General features: G+C 36.1%; 2 protein-coding genes across 2 annotated transcripts; one reads left to right on the forward strand and one right to left on the reverse strand.

Moving 5' to 3' along the window:
- Nucleotides 1–457: 457 nt before the first annotated feature.
- On the reverse strand, nucleotides 458–12,238 carry Rab1 (RAS oncogene family member Rab1). The gene is made up of 5 exons (XM_088261273.1): nucleotides 12,082–12,238; nucleotides 6,690–6,954; nucleotides 3,439–3,570; nucleotides 1,271–1,503; nucleotides 458–670 (listed from the first exon to the last, which is right to left on the reverse strand). The coding sequence occupies exons 1-4, from the start codon at nucleotides 12,093–12,095 to the stop codon at nucleotides 1,297–1,299; spliced, it is 618 nt and encodes a 205-aa protein (XP_088117399.1). The 5' UTR covers nucleotides 12,096–12,238; the 3' UTR covers nucleotides 458–670; nucleotides 1,271–1,296.
- Nucleotides 12,239–16,011: 3,773 nt separating this feature from the next.
- LOC148308711 (uncharacterized) lies at nucleotides 16,012–18,864 on the forward strand. The gene is made up of 3 exons (XM_088261256.1): nucleotides 16,012–16,126; nucleotides 17,843–17,956; nucleotides 18,767–18,864. The coding sequence occupies exons 1-3, from the start codon at nucleotides 16,012–16,014 to the stop codon at nucleotides 18,862–18,864; spliced, it is 327 nt and encodes a 108-aa protein (XP_088117382.1).
- Nucleotides 18,865–19,086: the final 222 nt, after the last annotated feature.

A 19,086-nucleotide genomic window follows, 5' to 3' on the forward strand; every position in this document is an offset into this window, starting at 1 on the left:
GTTTTTTTTTCAATTTTTTTTATTATTATCACTGTCAATCAAACTCTCCGACGAGGCTGGCGCAAGTGTTCTTAGACGAGTGTCAAAAACCTTCACAAAGCATTCTACAATGGTAGCATCCGCACACAATTAAAATTAAAAATTAAAATTAAAAAAATAAGTAAGGCAGACGTGTCGGAGGGTTCCATCGACGAGCTTCGAATCCGTCCACTTCCCGAGTGACACGCACAAATTAAATAAAGCATCGAAATAAATACAAAGAGCGTCGAAAATGTCTAGGCATAGATCGAACGGGAATCTCCGAGGTCCGTGGGAAGATTACAAATGGCGGAGAGACCGCGTTCACATTTACGACGAACTCAGATTTCAACGCCGCCGCGTTATCGTAATATATTAAACAGCTCGGATTAAACAAGACACGAATCAGATATCGGAATGATTACAAAAAAAGTATATAATATATATTAGGTATGTATGTATTAATGTTATTGAATTATCTATTATGTTTGAATAATAGTCATTAACCTACTGTACAGAAATGAAACATTCTACACCAGATTGTAATCAAATAAACTAGCGAAGTTGTATTTCTTAAGACAAGATCACTTGACGATCCCAACGCTGGTGAAACCCGCTCCGGCCGTGTTGGGGTTTCCGTTGTGTCCATTTGCTGAAAATAAAAATACACATATTCAGTTACGAGCCTTCAAATCTAGCGGATACTTGCTCAAGAGATATGCAGATACATTCCTTTATGTGCACTCAAATCCTCGCATACTTCATTTTTTTAAATTCAATCTTTATCCGCACCCGATGATGCATAGGGGACTGCATCATATATACGCCGTGTTATCTTGATCGTTAACGCTTCTCTCATCCTACCATAGATGTCTCTCGTGAAGTTCTAGTGGAATTCAAACACAATGTTTTGAGTTTGATCAATATATCTAAAAGTTGTGATTCTTGTACAATGTTAAGAAACATAAAACTTCCAAGAATTTGATTGGTGTAGTTGTCAATCATGGGTAGAATTGGTGAATGTGTAAAATGATGATTTAAACCAGCCTATGATGGTCGTAAGCCCCGTAAATGCTCAGGTTTCCATAATCTTCTTCATCTATATTGAGATGTCAAAAAAAATCTAAAAATTACTCCTAATTGGAGATAATCCAGATTTGTGAACAAATATTTGGACAGACTCAAAATGTTATTAGCCGCCAAGGTAGGCAGTCTGTATACCGATGGGTTGGCGGATGAGATGAGCACTCACATGAGATGGGGGGAGGAGAGGAGCGCTCAGCAGCAGCCCTTGGAGCCGGTGTCCACGAGGCGGCCCTGGTCGATCTTGACGCGCACTTGCGGGTCCTGGGAGTCGTGGCCCTGCGAGGGCGGCCCCACGCGCTGCATGATCTCCGCCGCCATGGTCATGAAGGCCTGCTCCACGTTGGTCGCGTTCTTGGCCGACGTCTCCAGGAACGGGATGCCTAGCTGCTCCGCATACTCCTGCAAATTACCAATAACGACCATTATCATTTAAATATCGTAGTCGTACAGGAGAAAGTGACCAACTAGCAAAACGTAAAATGTTCAGGAGGGCCATTTAAGTCACTATTGGTTGGCAAGAAAATAAAAACCAATGCAGTTAGTCTAATTCATTTTTAACTAGTCAGTATATTACACTTCCAAGTTTAAAATCCTTTGGGATTTTTTCAGGGCAATATTAAGCTAGTAAGATATCAAACAGTCAATGATCACGTTTTTGTAAAACAATGCACTTGGTCACTTTCTCCTGTATGACTACGATATAGAAATAATACACTTGTATAAGAACACTTTTTGAGTTTATTAATGTAAATGCGACTAGTTTCGAGAACTAGAGATGTTCTCATCGACAGGTGAAAATACAAGTTTGAAAAACATGATGAGAACTTTTAACAATAATAAACTTTCATTAACCCATTGCAACACAAAGGCGGCGAATCCCCGGCCAAGGTCAATTTTCGCTGACTCACAAAGCCAACGATCTGCCAGTTTGTTTTTGAAGACATTTTTTTTACATTAAAACTGAATGACAATAACTTTCACAACTCGCTCACTCCTTTCAACAACGTCATATATCAAAAATTGACAATTTTCAGTTGTGCATGTTTTCGGAATGCCCAGAAAATATACTATATCCCAGCAAAAACGGCATATTTTTAACTTAACATTTACCCGCTACAGGGCAGAAAGAGTTGTTTTTGCATTTTGAAGAAAAGATATTGTTTAATTATTTTTTTAAATGTACTAAATATTTTTTAAACGGAGAAAAAACAATCAGGTTTTACCTAAAAAGATCTGTTGCAAAGTAAAAAGTTCAATAAGTGGCTTGATATTTATTTTTAATGCATTTTATTATATTTTTAAACTTTAAAAACGATCTCCTGAAAAATCAAGTTTTTTGATTTATGATGTTGTTGAAAGGGGTGAGCGAACTCTGAAATGAACACACTTTTCCAAAACTACCTGGGGATGAGCGATAATGATCTAGCTTACCAACAAGAACAAAAATTATGCTTTTATGTTTTACCATTCTTATTTAGTATATAATTTAGTATTTATATTATTGTAATAAAAAATGTGTCAAAATTTAATAGTGTGTTGTGTGAACAAATTATCTTTACTAGTGATGCAATAGGTTAATTGATTAACACCAGGATAAGAGAAATATGCGAGATCCAAGATGTCATTAGATGGAGAAGGCAACGAAGAAGGCAATGGACTCCCCCACATTGCACTGACTGCAAGGTAAATGACTTCTAGGCAGACCATCAAAGAGATGGATTGAATGCTAGGAATCAACATCGCAGGAGGCTAATCTCTCTTAAAAACAGGCCACAAGGCCTACACCAGCAGAAGAAGCCAGTGTCTAGTATACGCCCACTATGCATGAAGCGCAGGAGTGATCACCTTGCCTTCATGTAAGTAACGATCAAGATAGCACTGTGTTAATACGATGCAGTGCCCCATGCTCCATTAGGTGGGGATAAGGCAGTGTCCCGCAAAGTGTGTGCCGCGGCACACTGGTGAATTGAAGAATGAATTGATTGGTCACTTTGTGGTAATATCTATCCATTTTTAATTTAAGTTTTACTTGGTAAATACCACTACTTCTTAAAATCTATTGTGACAGGTGTTTCGATGCATAAATAAAAGCTTTCTCTATCCAACATAGACGGCTGTTGTGAACTCATATGTACCGTGTCATGAGATTGATTGTATATCTAGGAGTTCCAAAAATTAGAGTAGTGTGGTCGTCAATCGTGGGTAGAATGGTGAATGTTGTAATGTGTGTAAAGTGATAAAGCCTATCATAGGTAAATAAGCCCTGTAAATACCCAGACTTGCATATTCTTCTTCATCTATGTTGAGATGTCAATAAAATGGAATAATGATTACCTTAGCTGTGGTATAGTCGACCACTTTTCTCGTGGTGAGGTCATTTTTGTTTCCTACAAGCAGTTTATTAACTCCGTCGCACGCATAACGGTCAATTTCTTCTAGCCACTGTTTGACGTTTCCAAATGATTCCTTGAAAGAAAAAAAAAAAACATTTATCAAACTAAATTTACTATTGGAATTGGCATTGATTTATTTAAACTTCGATAGTACTTAAACATAAAAAATTCAATTACAAATTAACATATAAAAAAACATAAATTACAAAAGATGATAATAAGGAGGGCAAAAAAAGGGAGTTTAAGGAGGTAGAGGGAAAAACTAAGGGAGGAGGTTCGATGGACAGTTAGCATTCTAATGATAAATAGTAATATCTCGGACGTTTCTTAGAAGTTATTAAGAAGGTGCACTTTTTACAAGGAGAGGTAATTCATTCCATAGTCTGGCCGCTTGGACAGAGAAGGAATTACTGAAGAATGATGTGTTACGGAGAGGAATGGAAAGTGCTCTTTCTTGGGAAGAACCAAGTGATAGACCATGATCTGAGAGGTATATAAAGATTTCAGCAAGATATTTAGGTGCATTGGGGTTGTGAAGAATATTATAAAGTAGCGTGAGAGATTGAAGATTTATGCGCTAGTTGAAGTGAAGCTTTAGTTCCGTGCGAGTATGTGAAACATGGTCATATTTTTTTTAATTTAAAATGAAGCGGATGCTTTGATTTTGTAGACGATCCAGACGATTTCATGAAATTACAAAATGTATCATTTTATTATATCTTTGTGATAGCTTTTGTGATTGCCTTGCAAGGACATTAGCAAACTTCGTTGCAGAAACCTAATAGGTAAACATATATTGTTTGCGGCAAACAAAGTGTTAGGAATTTTGGAATTACTTAAAACTACTGGAAGTACGTGACTCTGAAATCTATCTATGACTCATACAACATCGCTTATCATGTTCTTATTTAGGCCCCAACTTTATAAGTTTTATTGTCTATTCCTATGTAAGAATGGTTCGACTCTTTATGCTCATTCATTCATCATTCAAACCCTTCTCCGCACCACAATGGTGCATAGGGCACTGCATCATATAAACGCAGTGATATATTGATCATTAACACATGAAGGAAAGGTGATCAGCCCTCGGCTTCAGTTACCAGTCCAGGGTAATATTGAATAAATAAAAAAAATCACTTAAGTTTATTTGACCCTCCCTGGGAATCGAACCCGGGACCTCCAGTACGGTAGCCGAGCGTGCTGACCATTACACTACGGAGGCGGACAAAATGTTTTATGTTAAAATTTTCTAAAATTTGATGTAATTTTTGAGAGAAAAATTCTTGTCACTATCAAAGCCGCACTATTTTACTTTCAACCAAACTTAAAAGCTAAGAGATTTGCTCACAAAAGAAGTTTAAATAAATAATAACTAACTAACCATCATGCTGCTTACGCAGGGGTAGGCAGAGAGATTAGAACGCCATACCACTCTCGTCTTTGCAAACATTGTTCGCCTCTTGAACATTCACTCATCTGCTGTGGCACATTCTCAGAGGATGAGAATATATTATAATAAAAGTAACAAACTACCTACTTGAAGGGGGTCATTAGATAAACAAAGTGAAGCTTAGATTACTGGTTAGAGTTCAAGAAAATGAGTCATGTTTCTCAGTGGACAATAATGATCACAGATAAGACTAAAATAGAAATGGGTGCAATGTAATTCTAGAGGAGAATCAACAAAGACGGTCACAAAGGCGAAACACCTATCGCAAAAATAAATAAATTCAGTAGAATCATAAATCGTATTCCGATTCATATTAATATTTCTGGGAGTACAATAATTAATGACCGACTTTCTCTGGGCAGTGGGTTCATGAAATCTATGTAATCTATGTAAGATATAAAAAAAAAATTAATAAAATAAAACTCACCATCTCTAGGTTTTATTTTATGACAAAATTACAAACAAATATCCACAGATGTCATTGCTATACAAATTACGTCATACTAACTGACAGACGGACTTCGACGTTCATTAACATTGATACTCCTTTGCGAAAAATTCACACCAACGTTCATTTACGTCCATACTCCTGGAAAGGTTAATAATAGAAGATTGTGGAGTCCGTCTTCATAGTGCAGTGGTTAGTACGTTTGGCTAAACTCGTATTTTTCTGTATTTTCTGATAATCCAACCTTTTTTGCATTTCAATCATAACACCAATCCCAAAGACGATGGAATAGATAGATTCTAATTGCATTAATTCATTCGGCAGTCAGCTTTTTAATTGAAGTTTTACTTCATATTAAATATAGCACTATTTGTAAATAGCACTATTTCAACAGCGGTATTTACTAAGTAAAACTTAAATAAAATAGAGAGATTCCTCTCTAATATTAATAAATAATTTTATACAGATTTTACAAACAGTTTTTCTTTACATTTGTCGCAACTTCAATATCGACAATTGAATATCAAAGTAACAAACATAAAATTACGCTTGGAAAGTACAAAATGCTTTTTGATACAAAAAATAGATTAATGAAACATGAACATGGTAAAAATCAGAACCGTACACAACATATTGATTAGCCATATCTTTGTCCTGGTGACCTACATAACAAGTAGGTCTGTCAAATAATACTCCATTTTTGTATTCAAGTATTGTGAATAGGGAAATTCAATCAGTCCCCTGATAAAATGATTTACAATTGAATATGTGTTCCATTATTTTCCACACAATAGGGTATTTTCACAAATTGTTTTGTTTTTACTTTATTCTTATGATGTTGCAATAAAGATATTAGATGTTTATTTAAAATATTCGGAATAACTTCTTTGCCTATGTCTTTGGTTTAGCATGCAGAATTTTAAATATATATATAATGTCGGGCTGTGGTCCCGCGGTTAGTGTCACGGACTCTTGAGTCAGAGTTTTTAGGTTCGAACCCACTCTACCACAATTTGAATCATCCAGACTCCCCCTACATTGCACTCCACAGCCAACCACAAGGGGGACAACTCCCGGGCAGACAGCCAAAGAGATGGATTGACAGCTGGGAATCAACATTGCAGGAGGCTAATCCCTCTTAAAAACAGGCCACAAGGCCTACACCGAGCAGAAGAAGAGAAGCCAGGGTCTAGTAAACGCCCACTATGCATGAAGCGCAGGAGTAATCACCTTGCCTTCGTGTAAGTGCCCCATGCAGCATTGGGTGGGGATAAGGGTTAGAGACAGTCCTCACCTGGTCTGTGCAGTCATATACGACAATGATGCCGTGCGCCCCCCGGTAGTAGGATGAGGTGATGGTCCTAAACCTCTCCTGGCCCGCGGTGTCCCATATTTGCAGCTTGATGGTCTTCCCGTCCAGGTCGATGGTCCGGATCTTGAAGTCCACCCCGATGGTGCTGATGTAGCTCTCTGTGTAGGTGTCGTCAGCAAACCGGAGCAGCAGACATGATTTGCCCACACCCGAGTCGCCGATCAACAGCAATTTGAACAGATAATCGCTGGGGGGAAAAAAATTACCTTATTGTATAAACTGGACACAACATCCATACTAAACTAATATCCTGCAAGGTCAATTCTTGTAAATATGTAAAAGAATATAAGAATTGTAAATATATGACACGCGCATTGGCTTAGTTGGGTAGACGTTCGACTGCGAAACTGGCGTCGTCGGTTCGATTTCTGCCAAGCACAAAATAAATTCAAGAAAGATTCATTTTCAATTGGTCTAGATATTTGTGATGTATTTTTCACATTTATTTTCCCTATCCTTACTATCCTACCTGCAGACAAGTCTCTAATAGAGGCTTTGCGGGTTATTCCTTTTAAGAAAAATTAACTTAAATAAATTACATATGTTTCCAACCCTGTCCTACATTAAGCCCTCATATGAGGTCTCAAAAACAGCAAAGTCAAAAGTCTCGCTAAATTATTAAAAAAAGTAATTATCTTACAAATTTGTTGTAAGATAATTACTATAGATAGATAAATTGTAATAGAAAGATAGAATTGTGCATATTTATTTTTGTTTTACAAATGTATATATAAAATATCTATCTATAAAAGACTGAATACATAGTATTATGTCTTACGACAATTATTGACTTTGTAATATGCAGTACCGTAGAACGGGGCTACTTGAACTTTGATGTGTTACTTGAGCCCAGTGCAAAAAAATATCTGTATTTGGTCTACAATAATGAACGTATCGACATGATTCATTGTTTCCCTGACAGGTGACACTTATTGTCACAATATGTTCATTATTGTAGACCAAATACAGATTTAAATCTCTTTTTTGTACTGGGCTCAAGTAACACATCAAAGTTTAAGTAGCCCCGTTCTACGGTACCTATTTTAAAAGAGGAGTGGCTTTTTAAGCCTGACTTTTAATGACTCTGTTGTAAGAACAATAACACAAAAGAAACGCATCTGAAAGTGAGATACAGTGAGTCACAAATGCAGAAATACAAACACAAGATAAGACATCTCACTGTCAATAGATCCATACAATAGTTCACATACTTCTGTCAAGATAAAATAATATGAACCCAGTGTGAAGTATAGTTAGATTCCGTCTTAAAAAACAAACAAATAAAAAATGCATTAGCATTGTTTAAAATATATTGGTGTATGCAGGGGTTTTTTTCCATGTAACGCGGCGGAACGGCGTTCTGGCACCTTTTTTCACAGATAAATTAAATCTTCAAAATCAATTAGACGAAACAATGTTTGAGCTTACGTAATTACAATTTATATTCATTAAAAAAAAAACCCTTATCCACACCCCAATGGTGCATAGGGCACTGCATCATATAACCACAGTGTTATCTTGATTATCTTGAGTGAATGCTGGGAACAAAGTGAATGGTGCACTGAAATCAGTTATAGCAAATAAAAATCTATCAGTGGAAGCTAAACTGGCAGTGCACAACGGAGTCCTGGTTCCAACTCCAATGTATGGAAGTGAAACATGGAGTTGGCAAAAGAAGGATGAAAGTAGACTGAATGCAGTCGAAATGCGATCTCTCAGAAGAATGTGCGACAAAACGATGTATGATAGATGTGCGAATAGTGAAATAAGGAAGGAATGCAAAGCTGAGATAAGCATTATCGATAAAATTAAGAAAGGTGTGTTGAGATGGTTTGGACATGTCGCTCACTCCTTTCAAGAACGTCATAAATCAAAAAACTTGATTTTTCAGGAGAACGTTTTTAAAGTTTTAAAATATAATACAATTTATTCAAAATAAATATCAAGCCACTTATTGAACTTTCTACTTTGCAGCATATCTTTTTAGGTAAAACCTGAAGGTTTTTTCTCTATTTGAAAAATATTTGGTATATTTCAAAAAATTATTAAACAAAACGTTTTCTTCAAAATGCAAAAACAACACTTTCTGCCCTGTACCTGGTAAATATTAAGTTAAAAATATGCCTCTTTTTCTGGGATATAGTACATTTTCTGGGCATTCCAAAAACAAGCACAACTGAAAATTGTCGATTTTTGATTTATGACGTTCTTGAAAGGAGTGAGCGATGTAGAACGAATGAGTGAGGAAAGAACGGTAAAACAAATTTATAAGGCGAATAAAGTTGGTAACAGAAGCAGAAGAAGACCGAGAAAAACTTGACATGATCTAGTATTTCAAATACTTGAGCGTGATCAGATCAGGAGTCGAAATAATCGGAGGGTGTGTATGAGGAGATGCATGATCGTGGAAGAGGCGAAGAATGTTTGCAAGGACAGAGTGGTGTGGCGTTTTATTCTCTCTGCCTACCCCTGAGGGGAAGCGGCATGATGGTTACTTAGTTATCTTGATCGTTATTAATACATGAAGGAAAGGTGATCAGCCCTCCGCTTCAGGTACCAAGAGTGAAAAAATCAATTAAATTTATTTGACCTCCCCTGGGAATCGAACCCGGGACCTCCAGAACGGTAGCCGAGCATGCTGACCATTACACTACGGAGGCGGACAATTTTGCTTCGCACAATTTATATAATTCATCAAAATGATAAAATATGGTATTGTAATGAATATTTTTTTTTAGTAAAATGCTTGACATAAAGCGAGTTCCGGGACCTTTTTATGTTGAAAAAAAAGGCCCGGGTTTATGTATAAAATATATCTGTTAACGTAATACATTGATTGAATGAGTTAGGAAAACGAATGTGTTTTTGAACATCTTAATTGTTTTTCTATTCGCTGATTGTTGTGATGCGTCAAAATAAGCGCTTTCTTTCTTACAGGCATTCATTTGACCGAGTGCCAAATAACACAGCTTACGTACTAACTAAAATACATTGCTCATTTTCTGACATTGATATTGGAGTATCCGCCTTCAATGTAAGGAGGTGAGAAGGGTCAATTTGGTACGAGCTGCAGTCCAAACAATTAAACTCGTTGACAGTGATTTTTTTCAAGTGCAATCCACTTTTACGAAGCGATTTTGGATATCAAAAATTTCAATTGATTTAAATTTTTTTCTGGATACCTATTTCTTGGTTAATCTAAATATTTTTTTTTTCTTCAAATTGGATAATAATATTTCATTAATTGATTCGGCAGTCACTTTGCGGTAATATCTACCCATTTTTATTAAAAATTTCACTTTCATTTACTGAAAATGACGCGGAATGCATTTTAAGGTGGAGACTGACCGGAGCATTTCGTCGTAACGTAACACATTACGATGCGAGCATTCAGGCAGTCAGTAACCGAACTGACCGCTCCATCCATAGTTTTGGATGCTCGGTGATGCTCGCCGCGAGCGATGTTACGACGTTATGTTATGGCGAAATGCTCCGGTCAGTCTCCATCTTTAAACATGTGTCACAATGGATGTTGAGAAATAGAAATTTACCAAGAGAATTCAAATTCCCCCGTCCGCCTCCGTAGTGTAATGGTCAGCACGCTCGGCTACCGTTCTGGAGGTCCCGGGTTCGATTCCCAGGGGGAGGGGTCAAATAAATATAAGATATTTTGATTCAATACTACCCCGGACCGGTACTTGAAGCGGAGGGCTGATCACCTTTCCTTCATGTGTTAACAATCAAGATCACACTGCGTTTATATGATGCAGTACCCTATGCACCATTGGGGTGTGGATAATGGTTTGAATTAATGAATATGGGTATGTACAGCTTCAAAGTTTACAAAAGAATCTACAAAAAAACATAGTATTTTTTCCTTCTTTGTTTTACACCAATGTTTTCGTCAACCTTTGAAAATACAGAGTACATTATATTAAAGAAATTGCGTAGTAACAAGAGGATCTTTTATTTATTAAGACAATAAAATGTACAATTGTGGCATTTAAATTTACGAAGCACGAATATTTTAAATGTCAAGTAGGTTTGAATTCAGGCGTACAATGAGGGGGTTGTGAAATAAAAAGGGTGAATGACTAAAAGGTGCGCTGCATATTTTTACTAAGATTTTTCACTACAAAAAAAACTACGATAGAGATGATTTATTTTATAAAAATTGACTTATTTAAAAATAAAACAAAAAAAACTTTTAGCATGGGACCTTTTTTCCTATATGACTAATTAACATACGAAATAGTTATGTGTTACAATAGAGACATAGAAGCAATTATTACTATTCATACCTTGCAAACTTACATAAGGCAGTTGCCAGTTAAATAAAAAAAGTTTAAAAAAAAAGATAGATGCTTAATTATGAGCAGAATGGCAATGTTACGCAGCGTATATGGATGATCAATTGAACTAGGCAATAATAGGTTATATACCCTGCAAATGGATAGACTTGAATATTACTATTAATTATTTAAAATACAGACTTCTTCATCTCCGTCGAAACATATATAATATATGTTATACAAAGAAATATCTTATAATAGCACACGAGATTTGAAAAAAACTTGTAGGCATTAATCTGTTTTAATTATAAAACAATTAAGACATAGAAATAAAAGAAATGGAATTAACATTCAAAGTATGAACATATCTTGTGAAAAGTGAAACTAAATAATAGCTAGAATGGCTACTAATTATTGTAAATCTCTTTGTCTGGCAGTTTGTTTTCTTTGATGAGTAACAATCCATTGATGGCCATAATTAAAACAGTTTGGTGGTTTATTCGCAATTTCCACGATTTTAGCCAACAATTAACGAATAATTTAATCACCATGTTTTGGGGCGGTTTTAAATTCGACTCTACTATCGTATTTACATATTTCTAATCGAGATACGCAATTAAAACACAAAGAAATTTCAACACAACCATAAACAAATACATGTCATCGTCTGCGTCAAATGCGGGATTTTCTCCGTATTACGACGACATTTTTAGAGGAAATTGATAGTTTATCGTTTAAATTTCGCGAAATGTAATGCATCCTTTAGACACGTTTGTGTTGATAAAATGGAATGGGGAATGACTCACAAAAGAATGCAGACTCGATAGCGTGGTTTAAACGTTGTAATACAACGCTTACGGACATTCGATGATCTAAATCGAAATTTTAATGATTCAGCTAAATAATTATGATCATGACAGGACAATGCGTAATATGTTTTTGTCGACCAGACTTAAATGTATGAAAAAATGACAAGACAAGCCTGTTTTTGTTTGAAAGAACATAGCGAAAAGTGCACTTACTATTCTGGATTCATTTTCAATTTACTAATGAACTGATGAAACTTAAAACAATACTTGAAAAGAGGTAGGTTGGAGTGATCTGCCTTGTAAAAATACCACAATTATTAATATTATACGTAGAATATGGCCGCCGCCTCCCGATCACTCAGCGAAGATTGACGTAACAGCAGCCAGTAGTGCCACTTGGCAGACAATTTGTCTGCTGTCACGGATGTCTATCTACGCCTTACTAGTAGCATGTAAATTGTGTGAATGTGAGTAAAAAGGAGTCAACTAACTCAAATATCAATACTAACAGAACCTGTATTTACTCATTTAGTGCCTGCAATATAAATGGCTATTCATTTTAATACATTTCAATTTCTATTCAGCCAGTATTATTGTCAAATGGAATTCTAGATTAATACTTTTAATAAAACGGGGTGAGTTGTAATATATATTATAGAATTGATTTTAAATTATTTTCTCTTCCTGCTAGAATAGGAAATATACAGGTCGTTTAAATATTATATCGCGTCGATTTTAATTTTATGAGTGGACGAGGTTGCATAAATCAAATTTTTGCACTACGAACGCTGACGGAAAAGTTTTAGACTAAAAATTATAAACTGTTCTGTGCTTCTGTGGATCTGCAAAAAGCGTATGATAAAGTTGATATGATGAAGCTATGGAGCGTGCTGGAAAAATACGGAGTAAACACGGAGTAAACAATAAATTCATACAAGCAGTTGCTTCCCTCTATGAGAGAAGCACAGCTAGTATACGAGTTAATGGAGGCATTAAATGGTGGTTTGCAATATCCAAAGGCGTAAAGCAGGGATGTGTAATGTCACCATGATTTTTTAATCTGTATATGGACCATTGTCTGAAAGAGATTGAAAGTATAGAAATCGGAGCAAGAAAGAGGTATATACATATTTGTTAGTTGCTTGCTATATTATGTGGAAGACGTCGTACTGCTAGCGAGCAGCGCGGAGGATTTGCAACTAATAAGTATGTATGGAAAATAATCTGGCAATGAATGGAAGTAAATCATAATTTTTGAAAGAGAGAAAGATATAACAGAATGTAAGATTATCGTACATAGTGAATCTAGGAAGCATGTTCACAAGGGATGGAAAAGTGGATAAAGATATTGAGAGAAGAGTGAATGCAGGGAATAGAATAAAAGGTGCTTTGAACAGATAAAAATATGTCTAGCTTTGATTGCATTAAATAGCTTTGATTGCAAATAAAAATATGTCCATAGAGACGAAACTGGCGGTTCATAACGGAGTGCTGGTACCGATACCGATGTATGGAAGCAAAACATGGATCTGGCAAAGGAAGAATGAAAGCGGAGGGAACGCGTTGAAATGCACTCCCTCAGACGAATGTGTGGAAAAATAATTGTATGACAGAATCAAAAACGAAGATATTAGAAAGGAATGTAAGGCTGAACAGGGTCGGTGACAGAATAATAATAAAAAATTACGCAATTATTGGAAATTATTATGATAATTGTTTTCCCGCAGGGTAGGGAGAGAGGATAGAACGCCACACTCTTCTGCCCTGACACACACTCCTCGCTTCCTTCACATCCATACATCTAGTCATACATGCCCTCCGATTACGCAGACTTTTAACACCTCCACGTGTCCATACCACCTTACGTAACTCTTCTTAATCTTTTCAACTAACCCTAGTTCAGCTTTACATTCCTTTCTTATATCTTCGTTTTAATTGTACTAAAAATAAAAGTGGTTAAAAACAAAGTAGTGGCCTCCGCCTCCGTAGTGTAATGCTCGGCTACCGTTCTGGAGGTCCCGGGTTCGATTCCCAGAGGGGGGGGGGGTCAAATAAATAAAAATGATTTTTTCACTGTAATATTTATTCAATATTACCCTGCACTGGTACCTGAAGCGGAGGGCTGATAACGTTTCCTTCATGTGTCAACGATCAAGATAACACTGCATTTATATGATGCAGTGCCCTATGCTCCATTGGGGTGCGGATAAGGGTTTGGTGAAGAAGAAGAAAAACAAAGTTCGTGTTTTCTTTATTTTATAAAGGATATAATGTCCGCCTCCATGGTGTAATGGTTAGCGTGTTTGGCTACTAAGCTGGAGGTCCCGGGTGCGATTCCCAGGGGGTGTGAAAATTAATATAAGTAATTTTACACTCTTATATTTATTCAATATTACCCTGGACAGGTCTCTGAAGTGCAAAAGTGATTACCTTCCCTTATGTAAGTTACGATCAAGATAACACTACGTTTATATGATGCAGTTCCCTATGCACCATTGGGGTGCGGATAAGGGTTTGAAGAAGAATCGAATACGTAACAAGCATTTTATTTTTAATTCAATCATACCACAAAGTAAATGCCGAAACAGTAATAACAAATCTGCTGTTCAGTTTTAACATATAGTATTTTTTGTAGAAGAAGAAAAACAAAGTTTTATTTATTTTATAACGGGTGTAATGCTCTCATTTTTTTTAAACCTAAATTTTTTATTCATACACAATTCCTAATCATTGAATTGTCTTAATTGCTTAATTTGTAATTATCACTAATGTCTGCATTACCGGGTAGGTACTAATCTTAGCTCGTGTTATTGACCGCTCAGAAAAACATGGCATTTAGTGGTCATGCACATAACTGAGGGACTGAATTTTTTTTTAGTAACATAAATTGTATACATTTATTTAAATAACAATTTTAAACATATTTTTTTTTAAATGCAGAGACCCACCTTGTGTGTGTTTGAGTTGAGTGTGGTGGAGTTCTTTTTGAATATATTTTTTATATTTTTAACCATTTTAACGTAATATACACACAAAAAAGAGAGAAAAATTAAGGATATAAACATTTTACAATTTTCACAAAATTAACTCTTGATCATTCCTTTATTTTGTCTTTGTTCCATATTTTATTTTGACCTCTAACACCCGTCGGCAACAAATTAAAAATGTTCGGAACGATATATTGCAGTTTTCGACTCCCGTATTTATTGTTAATTCTTGGGACTATCAAACTTTCGATGTGGGTAAATCGTGTATCATGGTTGTGTACTAGAAGATTTCTATATTTTTGTCTAGTTTGTTGTTCAACTAACTTACCATCTCGCCGTTTCTCTGCAGGGGTAGGTAGATAGAATAGAACGCCACACCACTCTGTCTTTGCAAACATTCTTTGCCTCTTTCACGTTCATGCATCCCCTCATACATAACCGCCGATTATTTCGACTCCTAACCTGGCCGCTTTTAAGTACTAAGCATTTATTATTTAGCCAATAATAAATTTCGCCAAGAAAGAATGCGCCCCCTCAGACGAATGTGTGGAAAAATCATTGTATGACAGAAGTAAAAACGAAGATATAAGGAAAGGAAGCGAGGAGTGTTTGTCAGGAAGAAGAGTGCAGAGTTCCATCCTCTCTGCCTAATTTTATCGATAAAATTAACAAAGGTGTATTGAGATGGTTTGGACATGTGGAACGAATGAGTGAGGAAAGAACGGTAAAACAAGTTTACGAGCCGAATCTAGTTGGAAAAGTGAGCAGAGAAAGGCCGAGAAATATTTGGCACATTAAGGTATGTTCGAAGTCAAAATAATCGGCGGGTATGCATAAGAAGAGACGAAGAATGTTTGCGAAGACAGAGTTGTGCATCGTTCTACTCTCTCTGTCTACCCCTACGGAGAATTACTCGTTATGAGACGTGCTCGTTATGAGACTCGGTTTTAGAACACTGTCTCCAAATTTAAGACCTAACAATTATGATAATAATTTTCAATAATTGAGTCGAATTTTCTCGATTATTTTGGCATCTCGTTCTTTCCTACATCCAATAATATGCCAGTGAGTGAGAAGGTATTATGGAAGGAATGCAGCAATATAAGGTGGAACTGTACCGGGAAAAGCGACAGTAGAAACCAATATTTTGTATGGAATGGCGCTACCGAGTTTATGGGTTTACTGCTTCTTGCTTCTGGGACTAGCTCTCCTGGGAAGGGGCGACCCATTAGGGGAAGGATATGACCTGGGCGTCAGGAAAGCGCCTAGATGTAAGTAACAAACACTCCCTTTTTATGAAATCGCTTATTTTACCGGACATTTCATTTCATATAAGAATAATAATAATACAAATTTGGATAATTTATGTAGCCCCACAAACCAATAATAATTTTGTTTATGTATTAAATGTTGAATCGAACACGGATTTTTTGAGTCTTCTAAGGTTGTATAATTTTTTATTGTTAAAAAAACATAAAATTCAATATTGTGACAATTGTTTCGTCTAGTTATGGCATTTCAAACGAATGTTTGACATTCCTTTGAAAATGCCATAACTAGGCGAAACAACTCGGCTGTCCAAACTTAAAACACAGTAAGAGACATAAGTAGAATCTACTTGGTCCAAAAATGCAAAAAAAACGTACTACAAAAAACATGTCCCTCACTGTGTTTTGAGTTTGGACAGCCGAACTGTCATAATATTGATTTTTATGTGTTTTTTTAACAATAAAATACAACTTAGTAGACTCAAAAAATCTGTGTTTGATTGAACATTCAATATATATATTAAAATGAGTTCTACACATTAAACGTCAAATCAATAAATATTAATTTGGTTTACAACATTTTGAGTGTGTCCAAATACTTGTTCACAAATCTGGATTATATCCAATTATAGGAGTCATTTTTCATACATCTCAAGAAAGGTAAATAAGAATGTGGAATAGATGTATTCACAATAGATGTCTCTAGTGAAGTTCTAGTGATTCAAGCACGATGTTTCGAAATTGATCCAATAACTTGATTAGTGTGCTTGTCAATCATCGGTAGAATTGGTGAATGTTACACGTGTGTAAAGTGATCACTTAAACCAGAACAAAACACATATTCTTCGGGCATGGAAACTCTACCTCACTGGTGGTCGTCCGTTGATTGAATTCTGTCTTTGCGAGTATGGGGACTTGTGCACTACCTGGAATTTTACCGTCCGGCAGTCCGGTTTTGAAAAATAAAAGCGACTACGACAGTTTAGCGTAATCGAATTTGCGTGCAACGTGTTCACGCACCGATCAAGAGCACCGATCCGAAGAAAAATGGACGAAAGCACAAGCCAATTCAAGCTAATCATCGTTTTATCACGCTAACTGAAGTGCCGGACGGTAAAATTCCGTGTAGTGCACAAACGCCCTATGGCCTTAATAGCTGATTCTTGTAGTTTTATTAATATTGAAACATGATTCTGAAGACCATTAGAGTGGAAAATTATTTTTTGGGATTAGCTATGCTTTAAAATTTCGCTTTATTATTTATTCGCAAATGTTGTGTAACTCTTTCGTAAATTATATAATCATTGTTACCAGTTTAATTTGGTAAAAAAACATTGAATTTATTAATATAATAAAACAAGTATATACTTCCTATTTTCTCGAGATGTTTTTCATAGTATTTAAGCGATATTGACGTACGTTATAACAGTGATTAGTTTTCCAAAAAAAAACTTTCCCCGAAAGCTAAACTGGCAGTACACAACGAATTCCTGTTCCAACCCTAATGTATGGAAGTGAAGCATGGAGTTAGTTACACGTGCGTAAAGTGATCACTTTACCAGCCTATGACGTCCTGTAAATATTATCAGATAATCTTTTAATTAATTTCTAACTAAACCCACCCGCAGCGATTTTAAAGTCCTGGGGGACTCTGTCAGCTGCGCATATTCTTCTACATCTATGTTGAGATGTCAAAAAATAATGTAAGTTGGTTTTCAGTTCATCTACCATTCCTGGGCATAGGACCCAGATGCAATGGTTGCCCGCCCCGATCGTGTGAGGACGACCCCGCCGTAGTGTATGGCTACTGCTGTGGATGTGCCAGATACTTAGGTAAGTAACATATACTTTTTTTAAAGAAAATAGAAATATATATTTGTGTTTTTATTATTAACACAAATATTTCAATTTCATACTATTTCTGTGAGCCTAAGCGGCTCATTATTAGAAATAGGTATCAAATTGTGCTAGAGTGGGTTCTAACCGAGAAACTTTGACTAACCATGGGACCACAACTCAAAACATATTGAAATTACTCAATTAATAAAATAAAATGTTCTTCAAAAACAGCACGCAACTAAATTTTCTTTAAACCCAGGTAACATTAAACATAATGGCATATTTTGCTAAAAAACACCGTTTTTATATTGAATAAATATTTTTTTGTTCGAAATAAATACGTGGTTCCGAAAATAAAAGAGTTATCGAAAGGTAAGAAATTGAAAAAACTCAGATTCCAACATTCAATTAAATTAAATGAAAACCCTTATCCACACCCACAGGTGCATAGGGCACTGCATCATATAAAAGCAGTGTTATCTTGATCGTTAACACATGAAGCGATTTTCTATATTTTTAAGGTAAGTATTTTTTCCAAGAGAGAGAAAATAATTTAGAAAATACTTAGGGCTTAATATCGGAGATGAATGTTATTCATATATCTTGCAGATATACCATATTAACTTGTAAGTTATTTATCTATTTTCTTTAAAAGTTTTGATATTATAAAGTCCACATAAAGTACAAAGTGTCAGCCTCCGGAGCCCGACGAGACGAATTTAAAACGCCTAGTGTCGGCCACCGGTGACTGACGCTGGCAGTCAACGCGTCCAGTCTGGTGATGACCCCTGTACATGTTTCCAGACAAGCTCCCCGTGCTGTGCCCGCCCGGCCTGACCTGCCCGCTGAACGGGGCCGGGTTGTGTCACGACTACGAGTACATGCTCTACTGCTGTTGCTAGCATGATGACGTCGCACGCTCATCGTGACGTCACAACGTATCCAACTGTAAACTGGTGACATCGCGAGCCTTTACATCAAAGAATAAACTTTTTTTCTTTTTCCAAACTTATTATTGTTATTGTAACCCTTATCATTTATTTATTCATTTTTACATGGTCATGGAACGTATAGACAATACCCTATGCCCAGTTGCCCTATGCGCCATTGGAGTGTGAATAAAG

Source organism: Brachycentrus maculatus, unplaced genomic scaffold (genome assembly GCF_059751285.1).
Source record: "Brachycentrus maculatus isolate JH-2025_06_01 unplaced genomic scaffold, ASM5975128v1 h1tg000152l, whole genome shotgun sequence".
Lineage (NCBI taxonomy): Eukaryota > Metazoa > Arthropoda > Insecta > Trichoptera > Brachycentridae > Brachycentrus > Brachycentrus maculatus.